We start from the raw sequence: 26,810 nt of genomic DNA, 5'->3' as shown, positions 1-26,810 counted from the left end.
GCGGCGGAATTATGGAGGATTTCTGACCGGCGGTAAGTGCCTTTTACCGCCGAGGTCAGAATGACCACCTAAGTCTGCTACCGAAGTCTAGGCCAGCAGCTTTTAAACTGCAAACCCAACATGACAAACTAAACCCTTTTGCCAAGTCAAAACCTTCTTTTTAAATATTTAGAACTCACCCTTAAGGAAGGCCATTATAGCCTGTAAGTTAAGGCATGGTGCTACATTTAGAAAACAAGGACATGGTTGTTTATATAACATGCCTTGACAGTGAAAACTCCAAATTGATGTATCTACTGTAGCCAGGCTGGTAATCCTATTGGCCAACATGGAGTCACAATAGCCCCTGCGCAAGAGCTAACTACATTTGGGACCATCTAACTTAGTACTCCAAGGTATCAAATGAATTGGCATGTTGAATACTGCAGTCTGATTTAAAGTGACTTTTAATGCAAAGGTGACTGAAAGTCACCATTTTTTTGCCCCAAAGCTCTGGTAGCCATTGCTAATTAACTTCAACCTGATGCCCTCCTACCAGGATTTATGAAGTGTTCCCAGGAAGGCGAACAAAGGGTCTGCTGGAGGGAAGAAGTGTGACCTCCTGTTGACAGGATGGCCCAAGGGAGGTGGCTGCATATGGCCCAGCTTCAAAGGGGCTACCGCCTCTGAGAAGCAGATCTGAGTCACACCTTAGCTTGCACCACTCCATTGAGTGGCAGTCCCTGCACTATGAGGGGAGCTGGCTGGGGCAGGGGGGACCCCGGGGCTCCCCCGACTTTCAAAAGTCTTTTGATTTTTCCTGATAAATAAGCAAAGTGCTCGATGTCTAGTGACAATGGAAAGTCATCTGATTCTTGAGAGACAGGAAGGTTTATTTCCAGAGATGCATGAAAGTGAGACTGAACCTTAGGCTTAAACTTTGGATCCAATCTAGAAACCGCTCTATAAGGAAAAATCTCAAGTAAGGGGAAAAAATTTAAAGAGAAATCATCCCAAATTTCTTGCTGAAGTTATTGTTTATAAGAAAGCAACATTTGCAGAAACCCATGAAATGTTTGCTGGATTTAATGATTAAAAACCTTTTTTAGTGAACTCTGTAAAACTGCAGGGAGTTAACAAGAAGGAATAGGGTTGGGAACTTTTAGTTTCTTTATTCTAAAGGATCTTAAAAGTTAGCCAGGGAAACCAGGTGAGAAAGGTTGCCAGTTTTTGGTATGTTATTTTTATGTGTAGCTACATAGCAGGCTAATCACCTGTCAGGGTATCCAGATTCTTACGGATGATGGGCAGCTGTCTCCTGGTGAGTTTAGTGGAAGAATCAGATCTTCAGCTTGTTGCAAAACTAGAGAAGTGATGAGGAGGCCTTTTAAAAAAATGCTATTTCATTTCAGGTATAAATATTACAAAAATAAAACAGGAACTATACATATTGTAGCATTCAATATTAATACGTCATTATCTTTGGCTGGTCAAATCAATATGATCTCCTCTAATCAATTCATATTGGTCGATCAGTTGTATTTGTAAAAAAATATTTTTGCCTCAATTGTAGAATCAACAAAACACTCAGAACATCTCAGAACATCCCTTTAATCACTTTCCTATACATAAACACATCCTGGTTTCAATCATTTTGTATAGAGTGAGCTTAATATTATGGTTACATAGCCTTACTTGACTTACTATTCCATTAAATACTGCCATATAGCTGTAAACCTTTTCATATTCCCAACACGTTTTGAGTACACTCCTCATATTTCTTGGTTCATTTCATTTTATACCCACCAGTTCTGCAGTGTAGGAATATTTTCAGCCGCCAAAACTGCAATATCAACGATCTAGCTACTGCAAAAACAATTCCAATGAAGTATTTTGATATTTAGCTAGCTGGAGTGTTTTCTCAGATACTCTAAACAGAACAAAGCTTGGCTCTACCTCAATCCTTAAGTTAGAGCTTCGGTTTATTACCTTGTTTATCTCCAACCAACAAAAAGTTAATTTGGGACAGTCTAAAAAAATATGTAGCCAATTCCCCTGTCCTTCCAGATGGCAACAAAAACATTGATAAGGAATTGCTAGAAACATTTTATGTATTGTCTCAGGGGTGTAGTAACCCATCTACCTGGAGAGAAAATACATTTTTTTTAGTTAGCTGCCCTCAAAGATTTGTACCTAACATCCAAAATAATTCTCCAATCTTCGCTGGAAATTACACATTGTGTTGTTTTGAAAATTGTATTCCTGAAATCTGTAATTAATTCAGAGGTGGATTTATCAACTAGTAATCTATACTAATTTCCTGTCCCCCCTACTTACTCTTAATTAGAGCCCTCACTGTTGGGTGTTCTTTGGTATTTGCAGCATTTGCCATGCGTATATTAGTACTAAGAAAATGGGATAGCTGAAAAAAGCTCAAAAAGAGTCTAGTTGCCATACTCTCCAACCTTATTGCGACCTCCTCCCATGTGATGTATCTGCCTCTTAGAAGAAAATCCCCCATCTCTTTAAACCCTTTGCAATCTCATTGAGCTATCTCCGTTTCTGGAAGGTGTAGGCCAAAGTATTTACACTCCTGTAATTGCTAATAAATATAACCTGATGGTATTTGATGGGTTTTACTTAAAATCTCTGCTCTTTTACTAAGATCTCAAATATACTTACAATAAGTTTTTGGGGGGAAGTTTAGTGGTTTTAATAAATGCTGGGAGACTTATTGCTGATTCTGCGGGCATCCTATCACCAAGAATGTGTCCAGGGTTTCTCTGCTATCCAAATATTGTGCCAGTGTGTCCTGCAATGCAGCCTGATAATAAACTTGAAAGTGCCAAGCCCCTTTGGTTTTTGTTGAGCTGCACAACTGAGAGCCTCACCCATGGGACTTTTTTCCTCCATATAAAACCTTGTATCATGGAATTCAATTCACGAAAATAAGAGCTATTTATTCTTATTGCCACATTATTGAATAAAAAAAGAAAAAGCGGAGGAATTGGCATTTTAATTAGGGAGATTCTCCCTATCAGAGTCAACGGGAGAACCATCCATATGTCCAAAAGTGCTTGTACTTTGTCAGGGCATCCTGGCATAATTTAGGTTAAATAAGTGATCATAGTTCTTCGTGACATGTATTCCTGAATACCTAATTCAATACCTGTTGCAAGCCAGGAGGAAGATTCTTTGTTCCTGCTTTAAATATGAGAACCTCTGTTTTACTTTCATTAATTTTATAGCCCCCTATTTGAGTAAACTCATTTATTCAATCCAGTGCACTTTGTACGTTGTCGATCTCTGGTTTTAAATATAAAGTCATCTTCAAACAGCTTAATTGGTGACATAATTTCGCTCGAACTGCATATTATGTGGGCCAGAGGTTTAATAAAAAAGGTAAACAATATAGGGGAAAGAGGACAACCCTGTCTAGTGCCTCTTTTAATCTGAATTCTGCCTCTGACCTTTGAGTTGATAACAATTCTGACATGGGCACCCTGATACAGCTGCCTCATCATTGACGTAAATTGCGAGGGAAAGACAAATTTGGTCAGGCTATATAGCAAGGCTTCTCAGTTCAATAGATCGAAGGCCTTCTCTGCTTCTAACCTTATCATTATGGCAGGGATTGCATTAACCGAAAAAACCTCGACTGCATGTTTTAAGAAATTTGTTTTAGATGCCATCAGTCTGCTGGCTACAGAGCCGTTTTGGTCTTCATGAATTAGTTGTTGTGCAACCGGTGTGATCCTGGTAGACCAGACCTTTGTTAAAGTTTTATAATCTGCATTAAGCAGGTTGAGTGGGCGATATGCATCAGGTTTCAGTGGATTTTTTATCTTTTTTTAAGAAACTGACTATTGTTGATTCTTTGAATGTTGAAGGTATTTCTGCACCCCCGAATATTGCATTGCATAAATCCATTAGAAATTTTACTAGCTCCTCACAGAAGGTTTTATAGAATTCTATTGGAAAGTCGTCGCCACCACAAGCTTTTGCACTTGGAATTTTCTGGATAGCTCCTTGAATATCAGACGGCGTAATCTTCTGTGCTATGTCGTTCTGAACATTTAACAGCTTTTTTGGTAACGTGAATGGCTTATGATACTGGTATATCTGTGCAGGCGAAACTGCATATTTGTTCTCATAGATTCTAGAGTAATGTGACATAACTACCCGGGCAATATCCTTTATATGAGTAACGATTGCACTTGTCTCAGGATCCTGAACTTGATGTATTGTCTGCCTTTCATGTTTTATACGGGTGGCCCAAACCAGGTATTTACCTATTTATTGACTTTCTTCATAAAGCTGTTGCTGGTGGGCTCTTGAGCTAGCTATTGCTTCAAAAATAAAGAAATCTTTTAGCTTTGCTTTCATTTGATTAAGATTACATCTTTCCCCTTCCTGCTCCCCTGCTTTCATATAATCATCTGTAGTATTAGCCATCTGAAGTTTTTTAATTTCAAGCTCTGTCTCGGGTCTGTGATGCTTCGAAGGAAATAATCTGACCCCTAGCTTTAAAGGCCTCCCATACGTTGAACAAGGAAGCAAAATTCTGATTATGCTGAAAGAACTCCTGTATGAATTTTCTCATATCTGTGACCCACTCTTGATTACTAAGTAAGGATCTATCGAACTGCCATCTGGGCCTCTCCTTGCTAGCTGCCTCTAGTTCTTCTAGTTCTGTCGACCACATGACCGCTGAATGGTCAGAAAAAACGTTTTCACATATATATGCGAGCGAACCTCCTTCAGTGTGCGAGAAACTAGAAAAAAATCTATCTGCGAAGCTGTTTTATAATGGTGTGAAAAACAAGTATATTGAGCAGCAAGCTGGGTATTATTCTTGCCGAGGGTCCATTATCTGAAAATTGCTTTTTATTGCATTCTCTTAGTTTTGGGTTTTAGTTGTCTTTTCCCCCGGTTAGAGGTATCTAATATAATATCTTGAATATAGTTGAAATCCCCCCAATAATCAATTAGCAGATATATCTATACCACTTAGGGAAGCCCTTATAACCCCGCTGTACTTGGGTCAAATAACATTAAAAATTATTGGTATACAATGGGGATAAATGCTTGTACATTTTATATCAAAGTGAAAATATTACTTAATCACTGAACACAGATTAATCATTTAATCATCATTCTTAATGAAAATAATGTTAGTCTCCCTTTGTCTCACTCTATTATTACAAAAACACATAACCAATCGGCCATACATTTAACATATCACATATATACAACATTTACATATAAATATATATGCACATCTAATCACACAGCACATAATGGCTTGACATATATTACTCGATAATGTGTGCTCAAAAAGTCTCATGCACTGAAGGCTTCTAAACGTGTTTTTTATATATCTATGGGCTGCTGAACCTTTTTCCAAGCAAGCAGTCTTCCAACTGAGGTAGTAGTGATTAATACCATCACTCGTGGACACTTATTCCTGTAAATTATTTACGGTATAATCCCATATCATAGCCTCATAAATCAAAATTTTTTTTAGCACTCCTCAGATTAGTAGTCAACGCGTTTCAACCCTCCAACTTCAGACCTCATCAGGACATAGGAAGCAGTGCCTATATACACAATTTTAAAAGTGTATTACTCTGAAATTATAATTTAAATTTTAGTATAAATCATAATACCAATTATGAACATAATCATTCCCTCCAGGGGCACTTCGAACCCTGTTCACCATTATGTGTACTCAACATCTTATCTCTCTTTCCACCACATCCCAAAAGTACTGGTGTAACAAACAAATAGATGCTCCATTTCATCACGAGCAACATGCAGTAATGTACTCATTCTGGTGTCTCTCCACGTGGTACTAGCACGAATTAGACACACTTTATTTAGAAAAACCTCAATATAGCCAAGGTTAGCACCAATCTTGTGTCTTTAGATTGCCATGTGCAATCAGCACCCTTTTCTAAGTGACCTATAGTACAAATCACCGCTGAAATAAGGGATTCATCCGGTGATTCCTGGCATACATCTATACATGTGTTCCTTGATTACCTAAATTTGATAATGGAGTTTCAAAAGAGCCTACCTTAAGATTACCTAAATAGCCTTGAGAAAGCCCCATGTTTATGTACCATTAGGGGACGTGCTGCCGCGGTGATTGCCGCCAACATACTGTCGCTGAGGCGAACATCCGTTCACCATATTATGACACACACATACTAAACCGTCAAAATACTGCTATAAACAGATATCCACCAAACCAAAGGACAGTGTTAAAGTGTTGATATGAACACCCATACGGTTATGCCAACAAAAAAACGCCCACCACATTATGACCTACGAATCACCACGGCGGACATTCAACGGTGGAAAACCATTGGCGGTACACACCGGCACGGTCAGAATGGTCACCCAAATACAAAACAACACAACATTGGCCAAAACAAAAATCACACACCTAACACTGATACACACACCACACCCATCCACCCACAGCACTATGAAACACACACCCACATTACACACACCCCTTTACCAACATGAAAAGACTGCAATAGCTAGCCATGCAAATCACAGAGAGAACTACACACACACACCACAACCACCCATACATCCGTCATGTACTCCACATCCCACACCCCACCACATTACTCAACACCCTCTGCACACCACACACCACACTACACTCATGTCCCCACTAAGGCACCCCCGTTTCACAGATGAGGAGTTCGAGTCATGGTGGAGGAAATAGTCAGGGTAGAGCCACATCTCTTCGAAGCACAGGTACAGCAAATCTCCATTGCCAGGAAGATGGAACTAAGGCAAAGAATTGTGAACAGGGTCAACGCCATGGGACAGCATCCAAGAACAAGGGACGACATCAGGAAGAGGTGGAACGACCTAAGGGGGAAGGTACATTCCGTGGCAGCAAGGCACCAACTTGCCATCCAAACGACTGGCGGTGGACCCCACCTCCTCCCCCACAGCTGATAGCATGGAAGGAGCAAGTCATGGCAATCCTGTATCCTGAGGGACTCAATGGAGTAGCCGGAGAACTAAACACTGGTGAGTCAATATTTAATACTTATCACCCCCCATACATGCATGCCATCTCACACCCTCACCCTGACTCCCATCACTGCACTCCATCTGAAACAGTGCACCTACACATGATACTAACCCAAATGCCAAACTCTGCATGCCATACCAATGCATATACAGCCCTCCCAGCCCTGCATGTACACCCATCACCAAAGCATGCACAGCATGGAGAACTAACAATCCCACAATACATCACCATACAAAAACAAAGGTGGCAGGGACACAGCAACGATACTGGGGAAGCTAGGGATGTACAATGTGTCACAGACATGAAGCATAATACATCACTTACATCCCCACAGGTGCCCCAGCCATCTCCCAGCAGGGAGGAGGCACTATGACTAGCCAGTCCCCCAACAGAAGATGCCCCCAGTGGTGACAGCATCTCTGGACTTCTGGATGAACTACCTGGCCCATCAGGGACCACTGGTCAGTTGGCCACCCCAGCACACTCCCAGTCCACCACAGAGCCTCCCCCCTCATTATCCAACACCACAGCACCTACTCAACATCCCCACACCTCTGTCCCCAAGACACATCAATCAGCAGTGTGCCCACCTGTACAGGGACCCCAGTCCACACCTCACAGCTAAGACAATCAGGCTCCTGGTGTCGGTGGCAGTAGGCACACCGTTCAGGGGGCAGGGGCACTCGGAGGACAGCTGTACACCAGAGGGAGGACAGGTCCAGGGAACCGACTCTCCAGGAGGCATTCACTAATGTCCTAGGGGCTTACCATCAATCCCAGGACAAGATGGGCCAGATTCTTAACAACATGCAGGAGAACAAGCGACTTCTGGAGGTACACCATCAGGAGATCAGAGAGGATTTGCAGGCCCTAAACACCACCATGGTCTCCATAGCAGAGGTGTTGGCTGATATGGCCAGCATCATGAGGGAATGTATAGCACACCAGCGGGTTCCTTCCACTAGCCAGTCAACTGAACAGCCCACCACATCTGCTGCAGCTAGTGGACAGGAGGCCCTGCCACAGGACCCACAGGCCACCAGCACCCATCCCCCTGCAGAAGGTGAACCACCCGGCAAACGTTCCCTGTGATCAAGACAGATGCCAGAGACACTTGCCAAGACCAAGACCACTGCCGGGAAATGAGACCCTCTTAAATGTCCACCTCGTGTTCCACTCTATAATCTATCACCTTGTCAACTTTGAACTGCCATTGCTCCCCTTCCTATGGCCCCTTGGACATTGGACCTGTGCTACAAACAGACTGGACCAAAACCCTGGACTTACCTCTACCATCACCCCATTCCATTGCACTATTCCTTCTATTAATTGCACTACAATAAACACCCTTGGACACAACTTGAGTGATAGTGCTTTATGTGATGAAAATGTGCGCTTATGTTAACAGTTACATCTTGTGCAATTGACATGAACTTTGGTATAGTATACAAATGATGATCTGTAGGTGTCTATAGTCATGACATCAGTGCACATTAGTAATAACACCAACACTTGCAAATAGAAAAGGCATAGGTGACAGTCAGTTGAGATGAAAAAGGAAGTGACTGCCATCCTACTACACCCACCCTGAAAACATAACTGTTTAGAGGAATGGTCAGTTCCACTGTCTTACCTGTGTGTCTTTGAAAGTACTGCCAATATTCTGTTGTCCACATCCTCATCCTCTGCCTCCTCATCCTCACTGTCCTCAAGGTCCACTGCTACCACAGGGGTATTTCCAATCTCCTCCTCCTGCAGATAAGGCACATGTCATCTGAGGGCCAGGTTGTGCAACATGCAGCATACTACAACTATCTGGCAGACCTTCTCAGGGGAGTAGCACTTGGATCCACCTTTCAGATGGAGGCATCTGAACCTGGCCTTCAGGAGGCCGAAGGTACGTTCTATGATTCGCCTGGTTCGCCCATGTGCATCATTATACCGATTCTCAGCCCCTGTCCTGGCATTCCTCATAGGGTCAGGATCCATGACAGGTTTGGGTAGCCAGAGTCACCTGCAAGAATTGAGGGACAAACATTAGCCTTACACAATGGTATGGGGATGACCCCAGAAGGCATACACTGACATATCTTGGGTGGGGACTCAGGCTCACCTATCAGCCACACCCTGTGCCTCTGTAATTGTGCCATCACATTTGGGATGCTGCTATTCTTCAGGACCCAGGATACTTGGCAGTGACGTGGGAGATGTACTGGTCCACCAGGCACACCATTTACACATTGAGTGAGTGGAAACTCTTCCGATTCCTGAACACCTGTTCATTGTGGCGGAAGGGGGGAACAAATGCAATATGTGTTCCGTCAATTGCCCCAAAAATATAAGGAATATGTCCCATTGCATAGAATCCTGCCTTCACAGTGGCCAAATCTTCCACTTGGTGGAAAGCGATGTAGCTGCACATGTGTTTGATCAAGGCAGATAAAACCCTTGCTAGCACTATTGAGAACATTGGCTGTGACATTCCTGCTGCCAAGCCCACTGTCGCTTGGAAAGAACCAGTTGCCAGGAAATGAAGCACTGATAGAACTTGTACAAGAGGGGGGATCCCAGTGGGATGATGGATAGCTGATATCAGATCAGGCACAAATGGAATACACAGCTCTGTGATTGTGGCCCTCTCCACTCTATAGGTCAGTATTATATGCCTCTCCTCCAGTGTAGCCAAGTCCACGAGGGGTCTATACACGGGGGCTTGCCTCCTCCTCCTATTCCTCCGCAGTGGTAGATATCTAAGGGACACAAGAGTGAGAAGGGTGTCACAAACTGAACAATGGAACCACCACCCCAGTGAAACTGTGCATGTATGTAATCGGACAATGTGAATGGCAATGTATATACAATTCACAGCAATGACGCAGTTTCCAATTTCTGATTGTTGTCCACCACAATGAAATAGCGACTGCCTGTCCTGTAGGGGACAGGTGGAAGTGATGTAACTCTGCCGGCGTTGGTCGTCATGGCAAAAGACGGTCTTGCACCACCGTGCTATTCCTCGTTGGCTAACATGGGGCTCTATGGAGTACAGCATCCAATGAGGATCACCGGCTGTGGTGACGGTGTACACCACCGCAGACATGACTGCTATTTTCTGTCTATAACCTCACTTGATTCCTGACTTTCCACAGGACAACACCTACACTGCTTGGGTTGCTGTGACCTATGTCTTGACCCTGCCATGGCCCGTGTGACTGTGGAAAGGGTCCCTGCCTCGGAGGAGTTAGAGCACCTGGTGGATGGGGTACTACCCCTGTATGGGCAGCTGTATGGGCCTCCAGACCAACAGGTGAGGACACCATGGGGACGATGCATGCAACAAGGTGTGGGGTAAGTCTGGTGGTAGTGTATATGCAGGGTTCCTTGTGATATGTGTGCCAATGGAGATGGAAATGTAATTTATGGGCCATATGTGTGACAGGCAGGATTGTGTGATTAATGGTGTCATCCTGTTTGTGTTACCTCTGCAGGTCAGCGGCCATCAGAAGAAGGGATTGTGGCGTGCCATCGCCAAGGACGTGCAACCCTGGGGGTCTCTAGCAGGCAAAGTACCCACTGCAGGAAAATGTGGGAGGACCTGAGATGCTGGGCCCAGAAGGCCCAGGGGGCCTAGCTGAGGATGGCCTACCAATGAAGGTGGGGTGCCCGTCGGAACCTGACCCCCCCTGATGGCCCGCATACTGGTGGTGGCCTACCCAGAGCTGGATGGGCGCTTGAGGGCAGCACAGCAGCCACAAGGGGGTGAGTACAGTGAGCGTGACAACCATTTTTGTTGGCTGGCATGAGATCCTGGTGGTGGGTTTCAGTTAGTGGGTACCCCTTAATGCCAGCTCAGACATTGTTGCGTGGTCCACCACAAGGTAAATGGGTGTATAGCAAAATCGTGTATTCCAGCTAGGTGACATTCCAGGTCAGACAGGGCTTAGTGGGTCCCAGGAGGGGTGCAGTTGGCTATGGTTTGCTCTAATTTTGCTGTGGTACCTAGCCAATGGAATGCTAGTGCGATGCATAGTGCCCAATCCTGACCCCGTGTGTGATGGTAATGTGTATGCCATCTATGGTATTGGTGCTGTAATTGACCCAGTGCTCCCTTTCCCACCCCCCCTCTATTTTCGTCTGTAATCCTGTCCATATGTGCATTAGCATCATCTGGCTGAGGAGCAGGGTCACCGGAGAATGAGGGAGCTGCATCCCACAGGACCCAGGAGGCAGAGTCTACCGACGCCGAGGGGACCAGTGGGACGGAGGGCGAGGGGAGCACCATGGCGGAGACAGGAGGTGACAATACTGACTCGGATTCCTCCTCTGATGGGAGCTCCTTGGTGGTGGCGGACACCTCTGGAACCACCCCAGCTACAGCCGCCATCCATCCGTACCAGCACCTTCCTCCCAGTAGCCCCCACCGAGTTGCCCGTGCCCGCTCACCCAGGAGGGCGGGCATCTCCTTCGCCCCAGGCACCTCAGGCCCTGCCCTCAGTGAGGAGGCTATTGACCTCCTGGGATCCATCTCTGTAGGGCAGTCAACCATAGTGAATGCCATCCAGGGGCTGGCGTCACAGATGCAGCAATGCATTGCATACCTGGAGGGCATCTACAGTGGCTTGGCGGCCCTACACAGATCGTTTCAGGCTCTGGCCTCCTGTGTGATGGCAGCCAGTGTCCCTATTCCTACCGTCCCTCCTCCAGCTACCACTTCCCAGTCCCAGTCTCCTCAACCCCAACCCATCCCATGCACACATACAGACAAGCATGCACACAAACCATCAGACAAGAGTAGCACTGTCAAACACAGGTAGCACACTTCAGGTCACAAGCAGTCACACAAACAACAGACAGTTGCACACAGAACCACATCGACTGCCTCCACTGTCCCCCCCCTCCTCCTCCTCCTCGTCCCTCACTGTCACATCCGCACTCACACCTGCATGCACTGCATCAACAGCCATCACCACCATCACCACATCATGTAGAACACACACCTCACTTGAAGACACCTCCACAACATCCATCCACACGTCCCCTTTGTCCTCTCCCACCCTGTCTGACCCCCCTCCTAAGAGACACAAATGCTCGCACTCAGACTCCCAACAGCCATCCACCTCACACACGCACACAGTCCATGCACCTGCACCCAAGTCCAGCACATGTACACCTCAGACAACCACTCCCTCAACCTCCACTCTCATCCCCAGGAGACGGGGACAGTTGTAGCACCTCCTAGTCCTGGAGGCAAGAAAGAGAAGGTTCTCCCCCACCACCCAAGAAAGGGAAGGTTCCCACTCCACTAGAAAAGAGAGGCAAGAAGACCCCTCCACCAGCAGAGGGCAAGGAGCCCCCACCTCCAGCAGAGGCAGCCAGGGTAACACCTCCACCAGCAGTGGGCAAGAAGCCCTCACCTCCAGCAAAGGCAGCCAGGGTAACACCTCCACAGCAGTGGGCAAGGAGCCCTCATCTTCAGCAGAGGTAGCCAGGGTAACACTTCCACCAGCAGTGGGCAAGGAGCCCTCACCTCCAGCAGAGGCAGCCAGGGCCACACCTCCTCCAGCATTGGGCAAGGAGCCCTCACCTCCAGCAGGGGCAATCAGGGTAACACCTCCACCAGCAGTGGGCAAGGATCCCTCACCTCCAGCAGAGGCACAGCAGCCCTCACCTCCAGCAGAGGGTGTGTAGGCCACCCACCAGAGACAATTGGGCAAGGACCCCCTCCAGAACCAGTGGGCATGTTCCCCACTTCAGAGACTGTGGCCTTACACTCCCCTCCAGGGACAACTGGGCAAGGAGCCCCATCCAGAACCAGTGGGCTTGTTCCCCACTTCAGAGACTGTGGCCTTACACTCCCCACCTGGGACAATTGGACAAGGAGCCCCTCCAGAACCAGTAGGCATATTACCCAATTCAACGGAGGTGCCCCCACCCTCCTTCCCCCTGAGGTGCCTGCCCATTTCCAACATGATGCCCCTGCATAGTGGAGTCTGGATAATATCAGCAGTCAAGTTGGGCCTTGGACTGTGCCCTGTGGCCATGTGGCCTTTTGTACTTTGGACTGGCCACTGGCCCTTTCTGGACAATGATGCATGCTTTTGTTTTCGCATGGACAATATGATGGTTGTTGGCATCAAATAACAGTGTCACTTAAACCTCAATGTGGTCCTTGTTTTAATTAGACGTGGGTCCTGTGTCATTGGTTTTACTCTGCAGCTAGTTGTGTGTATGGTGTGTGTTCTGCGTGTGTGTGTGTCACTCTCCTTTTCTTCCCTCCCTCCCTTGTGTGCTAGGCGGCTGTGCTCACCGTCGTTGTTTTCGTCGGTGTTGTTGTTCCAGGAGGACCATGGCGTAGAAGAGCATTGGGAAGACTTGAAGTTCCGGTTCCACGGCGGCGGCAGTCTCCTCTGTGTCTCTGATGGTGAGCCTTTTGTTTTCTATGCAGTGTTTCTGCCAGGCTTTTGATGGCGTTGGTACCGCACAGGAAATCCTTGCAGTTTGCTATGTCATAATATGGTGGGCGGTACCTTTTCTTCCGCCTGGCTTTTGATGGCCGTGGTCAGTGGTGTTAACGCCCTGGCGGTTGGTGTGGTACATTGGCTGTCTATAGAAGGTATCACCACCATGGTCATAATTTGGTGATAATTACCGCCAGCCTGTTGGTGGTATTACCACCACTTTAACAGTCACCACCAATGTCATAATGAGGACCATAATGTCAAGTGTGTGCTCAATGTCTCCCTCTAATTGTATTTTCATTTTATACACTGTATTGGGAAGGGAAACGTGCATGTCCGGTCCGCAGTCTCGAGTTCTATGAGGTCGTCATTTGATTTCCCCTCCAGATGCTCTTGTAGATTCAGGCAAACTGTTGTGACCTCTGCTGCGCTGTCTAGCAGAGCCAGTGGCCAGTTCCTGTTCTTCAATAAAAGTCTCATCTTCCATCGTATTTCATGTAGAAAAAGCTGTCACTTTCTTTTTGATTGCGTTTTTTGTTGTGTAAGTTTCTCTTTTTTAATTGAAACTTCAGCTGAACATTATGAATCTTTTTTCGGTTTCACATACTAGGTTCATTGTTCTGTGCACCCACCTCTTTCACTGCGTTTATCCGGTGAGTCCTGAAAGGAACAAGATTGGCGTGTGTCAGTATATTGACATCTATCAGGAGTTTTTATATTATCCCTATTTCGCAGTTTATAACGTTCCTCAGGGGGCTGCTTGTGCGTAGATTCTCCCCAGTCTTTTTAAAATGTTTGTTTCGTTTACCCCAGCGTTTTTTTGAACCCTGAGCTGCTTGCTTGGTAGAATCCTTATTGGATTTACCTTGGTCTGGCTCCCAAACTATTCTGACCTATACTTGAATAGGTTTTGGCAATAATTTTAGGCGGCTTGCATACTTGATCCTGTGCAGAAACATCCTGGAGCCGCATCCACACTGCTAGTGCTTCCAATTTGAGGTTACTCAATATTATTGAGGACACTGTTGAAATTGCCCATTAATTGCATCCCCAAGTCTGGGGCTGGGACAGCCCCGTATTCATCTTGAATTTGTGTTAACACTTGCCAAAGATTGATCTTGAATTTGTTTTAATACTTCCGGAAGATTTGCAAGTGTTGGTGTACCTTGTGCGGTAGTGTAGAGCATGGCAAATACCATGCCCCAAGTGTTATCCACTGCCGGAACCATTCCAAATGGCAAGCATATAGTGAGTATTCTGTGTATATCTTGGGGTCCTATATGGGGAAACACAGCTTCCAGCATGTTTATTTTTTGAGCTAACCAAAACAGAATTTCTTCACGTTTTGCAGGTACTTTACCCATGATTAAATGCTCCGTCACAGGGTTAATACCTGGTGTGACTGCATGCAGTTGTGGTGGAGCAGTGCATGTTTGGTTAGTATTTAATGTTTACTTTACAAACTGTACTAAGAGTCTATGGGGGTCAGCCCAGCGGGAAACCCCTCCCCACGAGGAAGCCGGCTACGAATGGAGCCGGCGGAGTGGGTATGTGCGACGGGTGCAGTGGCACCCGTCGCGTATTTCAGTGTCTGCAAAGCAGACACTGAAATACAAAGTGGGGCCCTCTTACGGGGGCGCCTGCAGTGCCCATGCCATTGGCATGGGCACTGCAGGGGCCCCCAGGGGCCCCACAACACCCCATACCGCCATCCTGTTCCTGGCGGGCGACCCGCCAGGAACAGGATGGCGGTATGGGGTGTCAGAATCCCCATGGCGGCGCAGCTTGAGGATTCTGCAGGACAGCGGAAAACCGGCGGGAGACCGCCGGTTTTCCTGTTCTGACCGCGGCTGAACCGCCGCGGTCAGAATGTCCTGAGGAGCACCGCCAGCCTGTTGGCGGTGCTCCTGCATCCCCGGCCCCGGCGGTCCTTGACCGCCGGGGTCGGAATGACCCCCTCTGTGTTTCTACAAGCTCTGTGTATAATCGGCAAACCTCAGCTACCGCCATTCCTTAGAAGACCTATCCTAACATGTAGTGTTGTATGGGGTAGGGCGCCATCCAGCCAGTTCTGATGGTCTTGAAAAGACAGAGGTATTTCTATGTAAGCGTATGCTCAGTATTGCGTAGGTGCATTAGCATGTGTATAAAGATGAAATATATTACTGTTCCCATCAACTGCTGGAAAATTGGTCAAACAGTAAAAAATATTGTTCTGTAAGCTGGATGAGCCTTACCTAAAAATGTAACAGCACCCAACTGGGCTGTAAGGCCATTAGCTAATAGATTATTATTGAGGGGAGGCCGCATGTTTACTATAATTACCACCAGTTGCGGGTTAGATATGGACCCCAATTGGGGATTAATCCTTTTAAGGTTAAACCTTCAGTCAAAAATGGGTGCTACCTTTCTAGCTGAGGAGGAAATCCCCAATACTACAGACTTCTGCTTATATAGTATCAGGGTGTCTTTAGTACGTAGTGATACTCAGGAGGATCCGTAATTTAGTGCCTGACCAAACGTTGATGGTCCATGATTAAGACTGGGGAAGATCACCATAAGGGTTACCGGTCTTATTACTAATATTCTTAAAGATCTTTCTCCGCCTTGTTCAAAATGAAAAACAACTCATCAGATATAGCGGGCAATGTAAGGCATGCTTGTTTTTAATTTCTTGAAGCTGTTACAACCATTCATATTTGTTACTGTCCTTGTTACTTTCAGGGATGATCTTGCAAAGATGACCTACTTAACTTTGTTTATTAAGGAGACCCTTCGGCTCTACCCTCCAGCTAGTGGAATATCCCGGGAACTCTTGCAGCCGGTCACATTCTTTGATGGGCGGACATTGCCAGCAGGTTGACTTTTCTTATCCTATTGTTTTCTTAAAGAGTAACAATATATTTCACATAAAGCGTATAAATGACTCAGTGGTGAGAGCTTGGTGCGACCAATTGGCTTATCTTGTCTCATGAGCCCTTGATATTTGGAATGCTTCTTCACTGAACATTCTGGGGGAACAGACACTAATGCAGTTTCCTCTCCTGAGCACTGTTTAGGCAAGACCAGACACATTGTTTTCTTCTATATTGTTAATTCAGATGCATTTTATGGTATATAAGAGCAGTAAAAGGGCAAGGTTAGGGCTTTGTGATCAGTGGTAAGAAGTGACTCCCTGTCACAAGCCAACACTTTTAGTAGATGAAGCCTAGAGCCTTCATTACGAAAGAGTATGCGGGTATGCATGCTATTGTTTGTGATCTTGACACAGAATAAACCTGCAGGAATTTTTAAAATGGTCTACATTTTCCTAAACTGAGTGCTACTTACTTGGTGTATGCTGAGGGGGAAGAGAGGGAAGTCTAGCAAGTCGACCTTGCTTGACTGAACCTCAGCCAGATTTACTAAGTTTTGCTAGGGTATGTGTTTGTTCTATGTTTACAAACCTAGCACAAAAGGTGTCTTGTGCTGGAAAGCTGGCCTTTTCTCAGCGCAAAACCATCTTTGTGCTGCTTTGCATCTCTTTTGTGTCAGTCGGGCATTACTGGGGCAGAAATACCTATAGGTTTTGATGCAAAACAAAATCTACCAAGGTAGCTAGACAAGGCTTTGCAGCTAAAACTCCTTCTTGAACCAGATATTAACAAGGGAAATGTGTCTAAGGCATTAACAAGGGGAGATATGTTTACTTCTCAAAAAAATCATATATGCATGTGTGCTGCACTGCACAGCACATATCCAAAGCGTGGAGTTCCCCTAAGTGTCTAAGCTTAGGAATTTGAGCTGGAAAACATGCTTCCATTACAAATGCTGTGGTCAGCTCTACACCATAGGCCCAGGCTATGTGTCACACAAGGCAGCCTATTTGTGTGCAAACAAAAGGGATAAAAACAGCGGTACAGCAATCATAGTAAATATGGTTCTGTGATGTGCTTTCCCCCTTGTGCAATGCAGCACAGCAAATGAAACTGTGTTGCAGTTACAATTAGTAAATCTGGCCCCATAAGTTTAAAATGGGATGCTGCAGTGAAAAACCGTATAATTTTAGTGACTTTTCACTTTAAATAAGGATCCCATTTTCCATATAAAGATCATAGCGACCAAGTCAGTTTGATGTGTGATCTGATTTTGTGTCATCATTTTGAATCTCTCTTCAAGCTCAGATCTCTATTCTAGAATTTTATATACATGTTGCCCATTTCTATCCGCTCCTCCTTGCAAAGGCGTAACACAGGCTCCTTTGTCACAAGGGGGTCACAACCCTTGAAAGAGCCCCCAGTATTTGAGACAACCAGCCTGGCATCTTATTTCTAGAAAGCCCACCAATCCATCTGTGGAGTGCCTCAAGTTTCATCATTCAGCCCCACCGTCTTCAACGCATACATGATCCCCCTGACCATCACACATACATCCTCTCCTACGTTGACGACACAACACACAAATTATACTCTCACAAACAAGACCCCCAACATAAGGAAAAAGTTCATCTCCTCCACTAAAGAAGCTGCTACCTGGATGAAAGCCAACTTTCTCAAGCTCAACACCGACAGGAAAGAATTAGTGCACTTCAGCAAGAACACCTCACAATCAAACTCCAGCTGGTGGCCACCCTAACTTGTATTCATACCCACAACCACAAATAGCACCTAAACTAGGAATTTCAGAATGCATATTGACAGCAAACTAGACATGACCACACAAGTCAGCGCCAGCACTGCATCCTGCTTCCACACCTTGAAGTTCCTGAGGAAAATCTTTAAATGGCTACCGTTCAACACCAGTTAAAGCTTCACTCATGCCCTAGTCTCCAGAAAGTTGGAATATGGGAACACATCCTGCGCCAGGATCACCAAGCAACTCACCAGAAGATTACAGACCATCCAGATCTCGGCAGCTAGGCTCATCATCAACCTCCCACACAGAACTCACATCACACCACACCTAATGGAGCTTCACTGGCTCCCAGTACACAAACACCCTTATTTCAAACTCCTCACCCGCACATCCAAGCGCTGCACAGTCTAAGCCCTACCTATCTGAACAGTTACATCTCCTTCCACTAACAACATAGACACCTATGCTCTGTAGGATTCCTACTCACACATATCCCAAGAATACACAAACCCAGATCAGAAGGACAGACGCTCTCTTTCATTGCTCCAAAAGTGTGGAGTAGCCTCCCACTCCATATTGGAGTCGTCTTCTCTTTTTTTGCATTCTCAAAGAAGCTGAAGACCTGGCTTTTCGATACCCTTGTGGTGATAGTGTACTTAACAGATGCAAATAACATACACTCTTTACCTCAATTTACCTCAATTCTAGGGCAGCGAGGTCAGTGCAAGAGTAGTGAGGAGAAGTACAGATGACAGATAAAAAGAACCATGTCCCAAATGTATTAACACATTTCCCCATTGTTAGACCTGCCAATATTAGGATGGTCTTCCTCCAAACTTTTTGTCCTCACTCCTCCTGTTTGGCTGAATTAGTTTATGTAGCTTGGTACATTGCACACTTTACCACTGCTAACCAGTGCTAAAGTGTTCGTGCCCTCTACCTTAAACATGCTAAATTGTCTTACACCCATTTGGCAATTTTAAATACTTATAGGTCCCTAGTAAAGTAAAGTACATGAACCCATGGCCTGTAAATTAAATGCTACTAGTGGGCATGTGCACTCATTATTCCACCCACTTAAATAGCATCTTTAAACCTCTCTCAGACCTACCATTGCAGCCTGTGTGTGCAGTTTTAGTTGCCATTTCGGCCTTGCAAAATAAACCTCTTGGCAGGCCTAAACCTTACTTTTTAATCCAAATGTCACCCCTTGGGGAAGCCCTAAAGAGCCCATAGAGCAGGGTGCATTGTATTTAAAAATGTGGGCATTTAGTTTTTATCTTTACTTGTTCTGTAAGTGATAACATTTGTGTGGGAGCAGGTAGGAATGTCATGTTTTGTGTCTAAGGAATTGCAATTTAAAACCCTCTTGTTGGACCGGGCCCTTTTTGCAGGGTCATCCCCGAAATCTTTGCCTTCTTCCTCCTATTTTTTCAGACTTGTTTTGGTTGGCTGTACGACTCTGGGCACTTTACCACTGCTAACCAGTGCTAACGTGCCTATGCTTTCTCTCTAAAATGTATTGGTGATTGGTTTATCCATGATTGGCATGTTTGATTTACTAGTAAGTCCCTAGTATAGTGCACTAGGTGTGCCCAGGGCCTGTAAATCAAATGCTACCGGTGGACCTGCAGCACTGATTGTGCCACCCACACCAGTATCCCTGCAAACATGTCTGAGGCCTGCCATTGCAGTGCATGTGTGTGAAGTTTTACACTGCCATGTTGACTTGGCAATTGCACCCACTTGCCGGGCCCAAAACTTTATTTTTATTATATGTAAGTCACCCCTATGGTAGGCCCATCAGTAGGGTGCAGTGTATTTAAAAGGTAGGATGTTGTATGTTGTATTTTTGCACATGCACTTGTGTTGTTTACATGTACTGTTAGTGAAATACTGCTAAACTTGTTTTTCACTATCACAAGCACTTTCTCCCCCATAGGGTAACCTAGGGATTACCTTCAAATATCTTTTAAGGGTAATTTCCTATTGGGAGCAGACAGAGATGTAGGGTTTGGGGTCTCTGAACTCACAATGAAAAAATACATCTTTTGGTTAAGTTGTTTTTTGAATTGTAAGTTTGAAAATGCCACTTTTAGAAAGTGGGCATTTTCTTGCTTAACCATTTTGTGCCTCTGCCTGTCTGTGGAATACACGTCTGGGTCAGGATGTCAGTTGGGCTGTTTGTGTATTCACTCTAGAGAGACACACAAAGGGAGCGGAGGTGTGCCCTGCATATCCTGATGGCCCATCACAAGGCTGATGTGTCTACCTGAACTGGAGGGGTGGGAGGAGCTATCACTTGCTGTGCCTGTCTTCACACAAAGCAGCCACCAGCCTGAGTGTTTGAGGCCAGGACAGGGAAAGGCAGTGTCTTGTGCACTACAGAGACTTCTCTTTGAAGTCTGCCTGCTTCAAAGACAGAAATGGGTATAAGTACTGGACCTCTGAAACCACAGAGTTAGAACACTTCTGGACTGCGGACATTCTGCCAGGAAGAAGAGATGGATGCTGCAGAAGGGATTGCCACTCTGCCTGTTGCTTTGTTGTGCTGGCCTGCTGCTTGCTGCTTCTGACCTGGGTTGGGAAAAGACTGGACTTAGGTTTCTACATCCTGCTTTCCAAGGTTCTCCAAGGGTTTGAACTGAGTTTGCTCCTGTTAAGAAGTCTCAGAGCCATCAAAGACGTCATCTGCCAGTGCCTGGGCTCTCCTGCTGAAAATCCTGACTTGCCAAATGGTGCTAAATCCAGTTGCTAGGCCCTTGGAAGTGAGCTCTGGTGCAAACAAGAAGAAACTAAACACATTGACTCCAGATTGACTTTGCAACCAGTGCTGCTCCAGATTGACTTCACACAGGTGGCTAAACAGGTAACCGTGGTCCCCGTTGAGGGCAATGACTGTGACCTGCAGCCCAGGCTTGATGCTGCCACAGCACCTCCGGAGCCCTGCCACAGCGTGAGTCTCGAGTGCCACGTCATCACCGTCCATGACACCTGACTTCACTGCAGCACCTGTGGCCGTGTTCTGTGACCGCGACACCGCAAAGTCTACGCCTGGCATCTTGACCTGCTGGACTCATCATAAGGAACCAACGCCTCACCAAGGATGCCACATCACCTCCCCTGCACCTTCCCAGCCTAGCAGTAAGGAACCGACACCTCGTCTCCCTGTTAGCAGTAATGAGCCGTTGCTGCACCTGCCCCAGAGACGCCTCCCCAACTTCGTGCAACGTCTTTGCTTCCTCATCGCTTTCAAAGGTACTGTACCCGGGGTCTGCGCAACTCTGTGACCAGCCCGCACTCCCTCACAAGTGGCGTCGGACTGTTGGTAGCGACTGTCAAGATGCTGTGATAGCCCTATTTGGAGCTTTTATGTTTCTGAGAGCTATGCTAAGATTTAATCTTTGAAAATTCCTATCTTATGTATCTTGAATATTTGTGGTTTTGGTGTTCTTTTACTCAGATAAGTATTGGCTATTTTTCTAAAGTGGTGTGGAGTACTTTTGTGTTGTTTTACTGTGTTACTGTGTGTGTGTGTGTGTGTGTGTGTGTACAATTACTTTACACATTGTCTGTGAGATAAGCCTGAATGCTCGTGCCTAGCTACCAAAGGGGTGATCAGGGGTTATCTTAGCTGTGTGACTCCCTTATCCTGACTAGAGTGAGGATCCTTACTTGGACAGGGTGCAAGCTACTACTAACTAAAGACCCCATTTCTAAAACCTCTTTAATAGTAAAGTCAGATTTTAAGTCACAATTCCGAAAATGCAACTTTAGAAAGTTGGCATTTTTTTATCCTAACCATTTTGTCCTTGCAGCATGCTCCTGGTTCACATAACTAGGTGTAGTTTGCAGTTGGCCTTTGTGTATTGCTCCCAGACAGTATTACAATGGAGGGTCTCTGCGTTTTCAGGGTGTATCATCCTTACTTGATGGGAGATGGAGCTGTCACCTTCTACACTTGCAGCAGGTCAAAGGCACTTGCTCAGCTCACACACAAATGACTTTACACTAGCCTATCCTATCTGCAGACAGACAGGGGGGCCAGGGCAGGGAGGCAAGGAATTCCAGACACTTCTGTAAGTAGAAAACTCCAGAAGTTTCTTCCATTTCAAAGTGGGAACTAGGTATTAAAAGGGGACCTTCAGAACCACTCTTCAGTACACTCCTAGAACTTCCTGAGCCCTGCTGGCCTCTGTAAAATTGAGTCCCTAATCCCCAAGAGATGCTCCCTCTCCCAGATAATGGACCCTTGGCTAGCATCAGAGTGCACTCCTCTCTCACAAAGATGGGAAATCCTGAACTTTTGGGCTCTTCATAACAACAAACAGGACAATTTGCACCAAGATCTTGCCACTTATACTAACCGCCAACTCTACGCACTGGTGAACCTGACGCTTCACTCTACAGTGACCACTGGCAACAACCAGCAACACAAGAGTTGTACTTGCACTGCAGCATCAACAGCCTGTGGTGACCACGAACACAAATCTCCTGCCATGACTGTCTGTGACGCCACTACAGGATCTTCATGCTACAGCGAGGACCATCAGTAACACTCTCCCTGCTGCTCGCAGCCTCCTCCACTGCGAACAGAACTCTTCTTTGCAGTTGACTTTACAAGTTAACTTTTTCAGTGGGACTGACCTGGTTTCCCTGTACCCAGAGTGTGTTCCATTGCGGCCAGCTGGAACTTTGATCCAGTCTCACATGACCAGATAACTGCGAATGGCAATTTATTCTTTTAAGCACAGTACTTACAATAAGTCTTTGAAACTGCATATCTCCGGTTCTACTGATTGGATTTTTGTTGTTTTGGTGTCAAAGAATTTATGAAAATTTACAAATTTTACTCTACATTTCTCAGTTAGCGTGGGATTTGCCTTGTGTGTTTTCACTTTATTACTGTTTGAGTAAATAATTTACACATTGCCTCTAAGTTAAGCCTGACTGCTTCTGTGCCAGGCTACCAGAGGGGTAAGCACAGGTTAATTTAGTGATGCTAGTGGTTCACCCTGACAAGGGTTGTGGCTGTTGCTTGAGAAGGGTATACACCCTCCTCAACCAACCCCCCCATTTCTCACACCTGTATGTAAAGAATGGGCAGGACCCTCTCATACATGAGCCCTATGGACTCCCATGTTACTCTATTTATCTTCCCATTGCTGAGTGCTAGTGACCCCACTTTCCTTCAGGTATGTAGGATTGTCAGTTACCCATTCCTTCCCAACAACAATAGCACCAAGGCTTAAGTATTGATTACCATCGGGATCACATTGCATACAGCTCATGATCCTGCCTGCACTAGCTGCACCATAATAGGGTGCATATGACAGAATTGCCCAATGCGTACAATGGGCACTTGCACCTGTTTTGTTACTCTAAGGTATTTCAGTGTTACAGAAATTGCCACTGATGCTTGTGTACCACTTTCTGTAATAAAGATCACTGACGTGCACATTTTTCCCACACAATGATAAGGGGGCATTCATTCTTTTGCATAGGAGCATGGTCTTATGCAAATGAGAGAATGCATGTGCCACTTTACCAGTGTTGTATGGGTGCAAAGGCACATAGATTCTGCAGGACATGCACTGTGTGTGCCACCTAGAAACCGGGCACAGTAATTATGCTCCCTCCCCTTATGTTACCACTCCAGAGAGGATTTGAAAGCCCCATGGAGCGCCACAGGCATTTCCCCTTCAGGTGGATGCAGTAACACATGGCACCCTGTGGTCTATTTCTGTCCCACCCTCTTTATTTTTCCAAATCAAAGTCAGACTCGGAGGCATGTACAGACTCCAGGAAAGGAAGAATTCATAGATTTATTAGATTAGTACATTTTTAGCCAACAGAATCCCATTTAACAACCCTACAATTGATGACCTGTTTATGAGCAAACTGGTTGTGATCACTCTTAAGCCTCTGCCATGTCCTGTAATGTTCAAATACTGACAATAAGGGAATTGATAATGTTGCTAGTAGGAACGCTACACAATATGGGATTGGACTGTGTATCAGGTTTACACGTTCCATTAAAAACCCTCCAATTCCTTCCAGTACTCTAACATAATTTCCTGTATGATTGACCTGCACAATTAATTAGGTTGGGGTAGTTTGTTAACATCTCAGGGATCTCATTTACCAGATCTTTGGCACATAATGTATTATTGCTCCCAAGGAACCCTCCACAAAAGCATCTACAATTAGCAACAACTCTATCCAAGTGAAAGTCTTCCCTGTTATGTGTGTCAAGGAAATCCATAATGTAGTTAAGACTTCAAGGAATACATCTCTATATTCGTATTATTATATAAATTGTTGATGTCAATTGTATAATCAAATAAATATAACCAATCAGTTGTGTAATGTCTTTATCAGATTGTAGGAGAGTGATTTTTGTTTTCCTAAAACCAGTTTTCTGATGGCATATAAATTAGAGTTACCGCCCAGGTTTCCTGAAAACCAAAATCATGTGCATCAGATGGAAACGTACTGTTGTGGGTCCATTTTAGTTAGTCACTTGGGCACAGTGATATATTAGCTTAGGCTTGCAGCCTATGCCCTTTTACCTAGTAATTATGCTCTGTATTTCTGTACTTCAAATTATTAATTTTATTATTACTTCTTTTAGTGGCATCATTTTAATTTCATTATCAGCTGCTATTCTGCGAAAGCATCATTATCAGTGCTATGGATGACATATTTTGTGTCATGTTCTTTTCTTCAGAATCACAAGAATGGAATGCGAGGCACACAGAATAATATTGTGTATTGCCGTCCGCAGGAATGCGTAAACAGTCCAGCACTTAGGTACATAACCATGTCAGGCTTCTGTGCATGAACATAAATATGTCCCCTATAAAACATCTTGTACTGCAAAGGGCATTAGAGGGGGTTCCAGACAGAATTTCTATCCATGCTGCATGGCAGTTTTCGGTGGACCTCAGCCTTTGTGTCTCCACGGATCTTGATCTGGCGACCGGCGGCCTGACCTTGTACCAAGGTAACGGGGTGGAGTGTGCTTCTCATGCACGGACAGATTTGGCTTACATCACCATACTCTCGCTTAGGGGCTACAGATTAGGCCTTTAGGTAGGAACTATATACATATGTCATGACAATATGTTAAAGTTGTTCATATTTACATCTCTAATTTTCACAATCCTGATTTTGTTATTTCTTATTATCCTAATCATTGCAACTCATGCATTTTATCATACATTGCAGTCTTTTCAGTGAAGGTATTAAAAACTGTCCTCCATCTCTTTTCTTGACCATGTGTGTAAGAGACTCGTATGTGCAGAGAAAAAGGTAAGGCTTGTTCTACCATGATTTACCTAAGGGGTTTCCAGAGTTCCATGCAAAGCTGCCACAAATAACCTTTACTGGTTGGGTTTTGGTGGGGTGCTGCTAGTGATCCAGGAGGTTTGGGCCGACAGCTACCAACTGGTGTGGGAGTGACTCAGTCACCTACAATGCAGAAGTGCTGCCTCCCTAAATGCAGCAGTCTTGTTAGAGTATGAGATTCCTTATGACATGGGGCCATTAATGATGGTGTAGGCACTAATTTTACGAGTCTCCTGAGTATCTCTGACTCACACACACTGAAAGTACCCTAGGCATTGTGAGAAAGTAGCCTCTTTCTAGCATGTTTACCCTTATTTTTGGCCTGTTTGACTGTGTCATTGGGATCCTGCTAACCAGGACCCCGGAGCTTATGCTCTCTCCCCTTTAAATTTAGTTGTTGGATACTGCTAACACAGTATTCCACTCATAATTGGCATACTGGTGCCGCCTTATAAGTCCCTAGTATATTGTACCTAGGTACCCAGGTCATTAGGGTTCCAGGGGATCCCTATGGGCTGCAGCATTTCTTTGGCCACCCATAGGGAGCCCATGCAAAGGCTTCTACAAGACTGCCATTGCAGCCTGTGTGAAATGGTGCATGCACCCTTTCACTGCCATTTACACTGCACCAGGTCACTTACAAGTCACCTATATGTAAGGCCTTCTAGCCCTGAAAGCTGGGTGCAAAGTACCTGTGTGTGAAAGCACCCCTGCACTAGCAGAGGTGCCCCCACATTGTCCAGGGCCATTTTTCTGGCCTTCATGAGTGCGGGACGCCATTTTACGCATGCACTATACCCATGTACAGCTTCACAATGTTAACTCCGAACATGGCCATGTTTGGTATAAAACATGTTGAAATAATACCCCAAGGCTTTTTCAAGCATTGGTTGTATGATTCCATGCACTCAGGGGGCTCCTAAGAGGACCCCAGTACTGCCATTACAGGCTTTTGAGGTTTTCCAGGCAGCCCTAGCTGCTGCCAGCTCACAGACAGGTTTATGCCCTCCTGTGCTCAAGCAGCTCGAGCCCAGGAAGGTAGATCAAAGCATTTCCTTCGAGAGAGGTGTTTTACACCCTCTCCCTTTGGAAGTAGATGTTACAGGCATGGGAGGGGTAGCCTCCCAGAGCAATTGGAAATGCTTTGAAGGGCACAGATGGTGCCCTCCTTTTATAATCCAGTCTACACCGGTTCAGGGGCACCCAGTACCTGCTCAGGAACAAAACTGGACAAAGGAAAGGAAAGTGTCCACTCCCCTGTCCATCACCACCCAAGGGGCTGTGCGCAGAGCTCCTCCAGAGTGTCACTGGGTTTTGCCATCTTGGATTCCAAGGTGGTAGGGCACTCT

The 26,810-nt window shown here is 45.5% G+C and overlaps 1 protein-coding gene across 1 annotated transcript in view; it reads left to right on the top strand.

The window, feature by feature from the left end:
• LOC138293482 (cytochrome P450 4B1-like) overlaps window positions 1-26,810 on the top strand; it is a 407,245-nt gene that overhangs the window by 290,416 nt on the left and 90,019 nt on the right. Inside the window, exon 9 of the mRNA XM_069232721.1 lies at window positions 16,222-16,355. Coding sequence (XP_069088822.1) covers window positions 16,222-16,355 — 134 coding nt within the window. The remainder of the gene's footprint in view (window positions 1-16,221; window positions 16,356-26,810) is intronic.

The sequence above is a fragment of the Pleurodeles waltl genome, chromosome 4_2 (assembly GCF_031143425.1).
Source record: "Pleurodeles waltl isolate 20211129_DDA chromosome 4_2, aPleWal1.hap1.20221129, whole genome shotgun sequence".
Lineage (NCBI taxonomy): Eukaryota > Metazoa > Chordata > Amphibia > Caudata > Salamandridae > Pleurodeles > Pleurodeles waltl.
The sequence above is the reverse complement of the archived record's forward strand: the minus strand, read 5'-3'. Positions and strand labels throughout refer to the sequence as shown.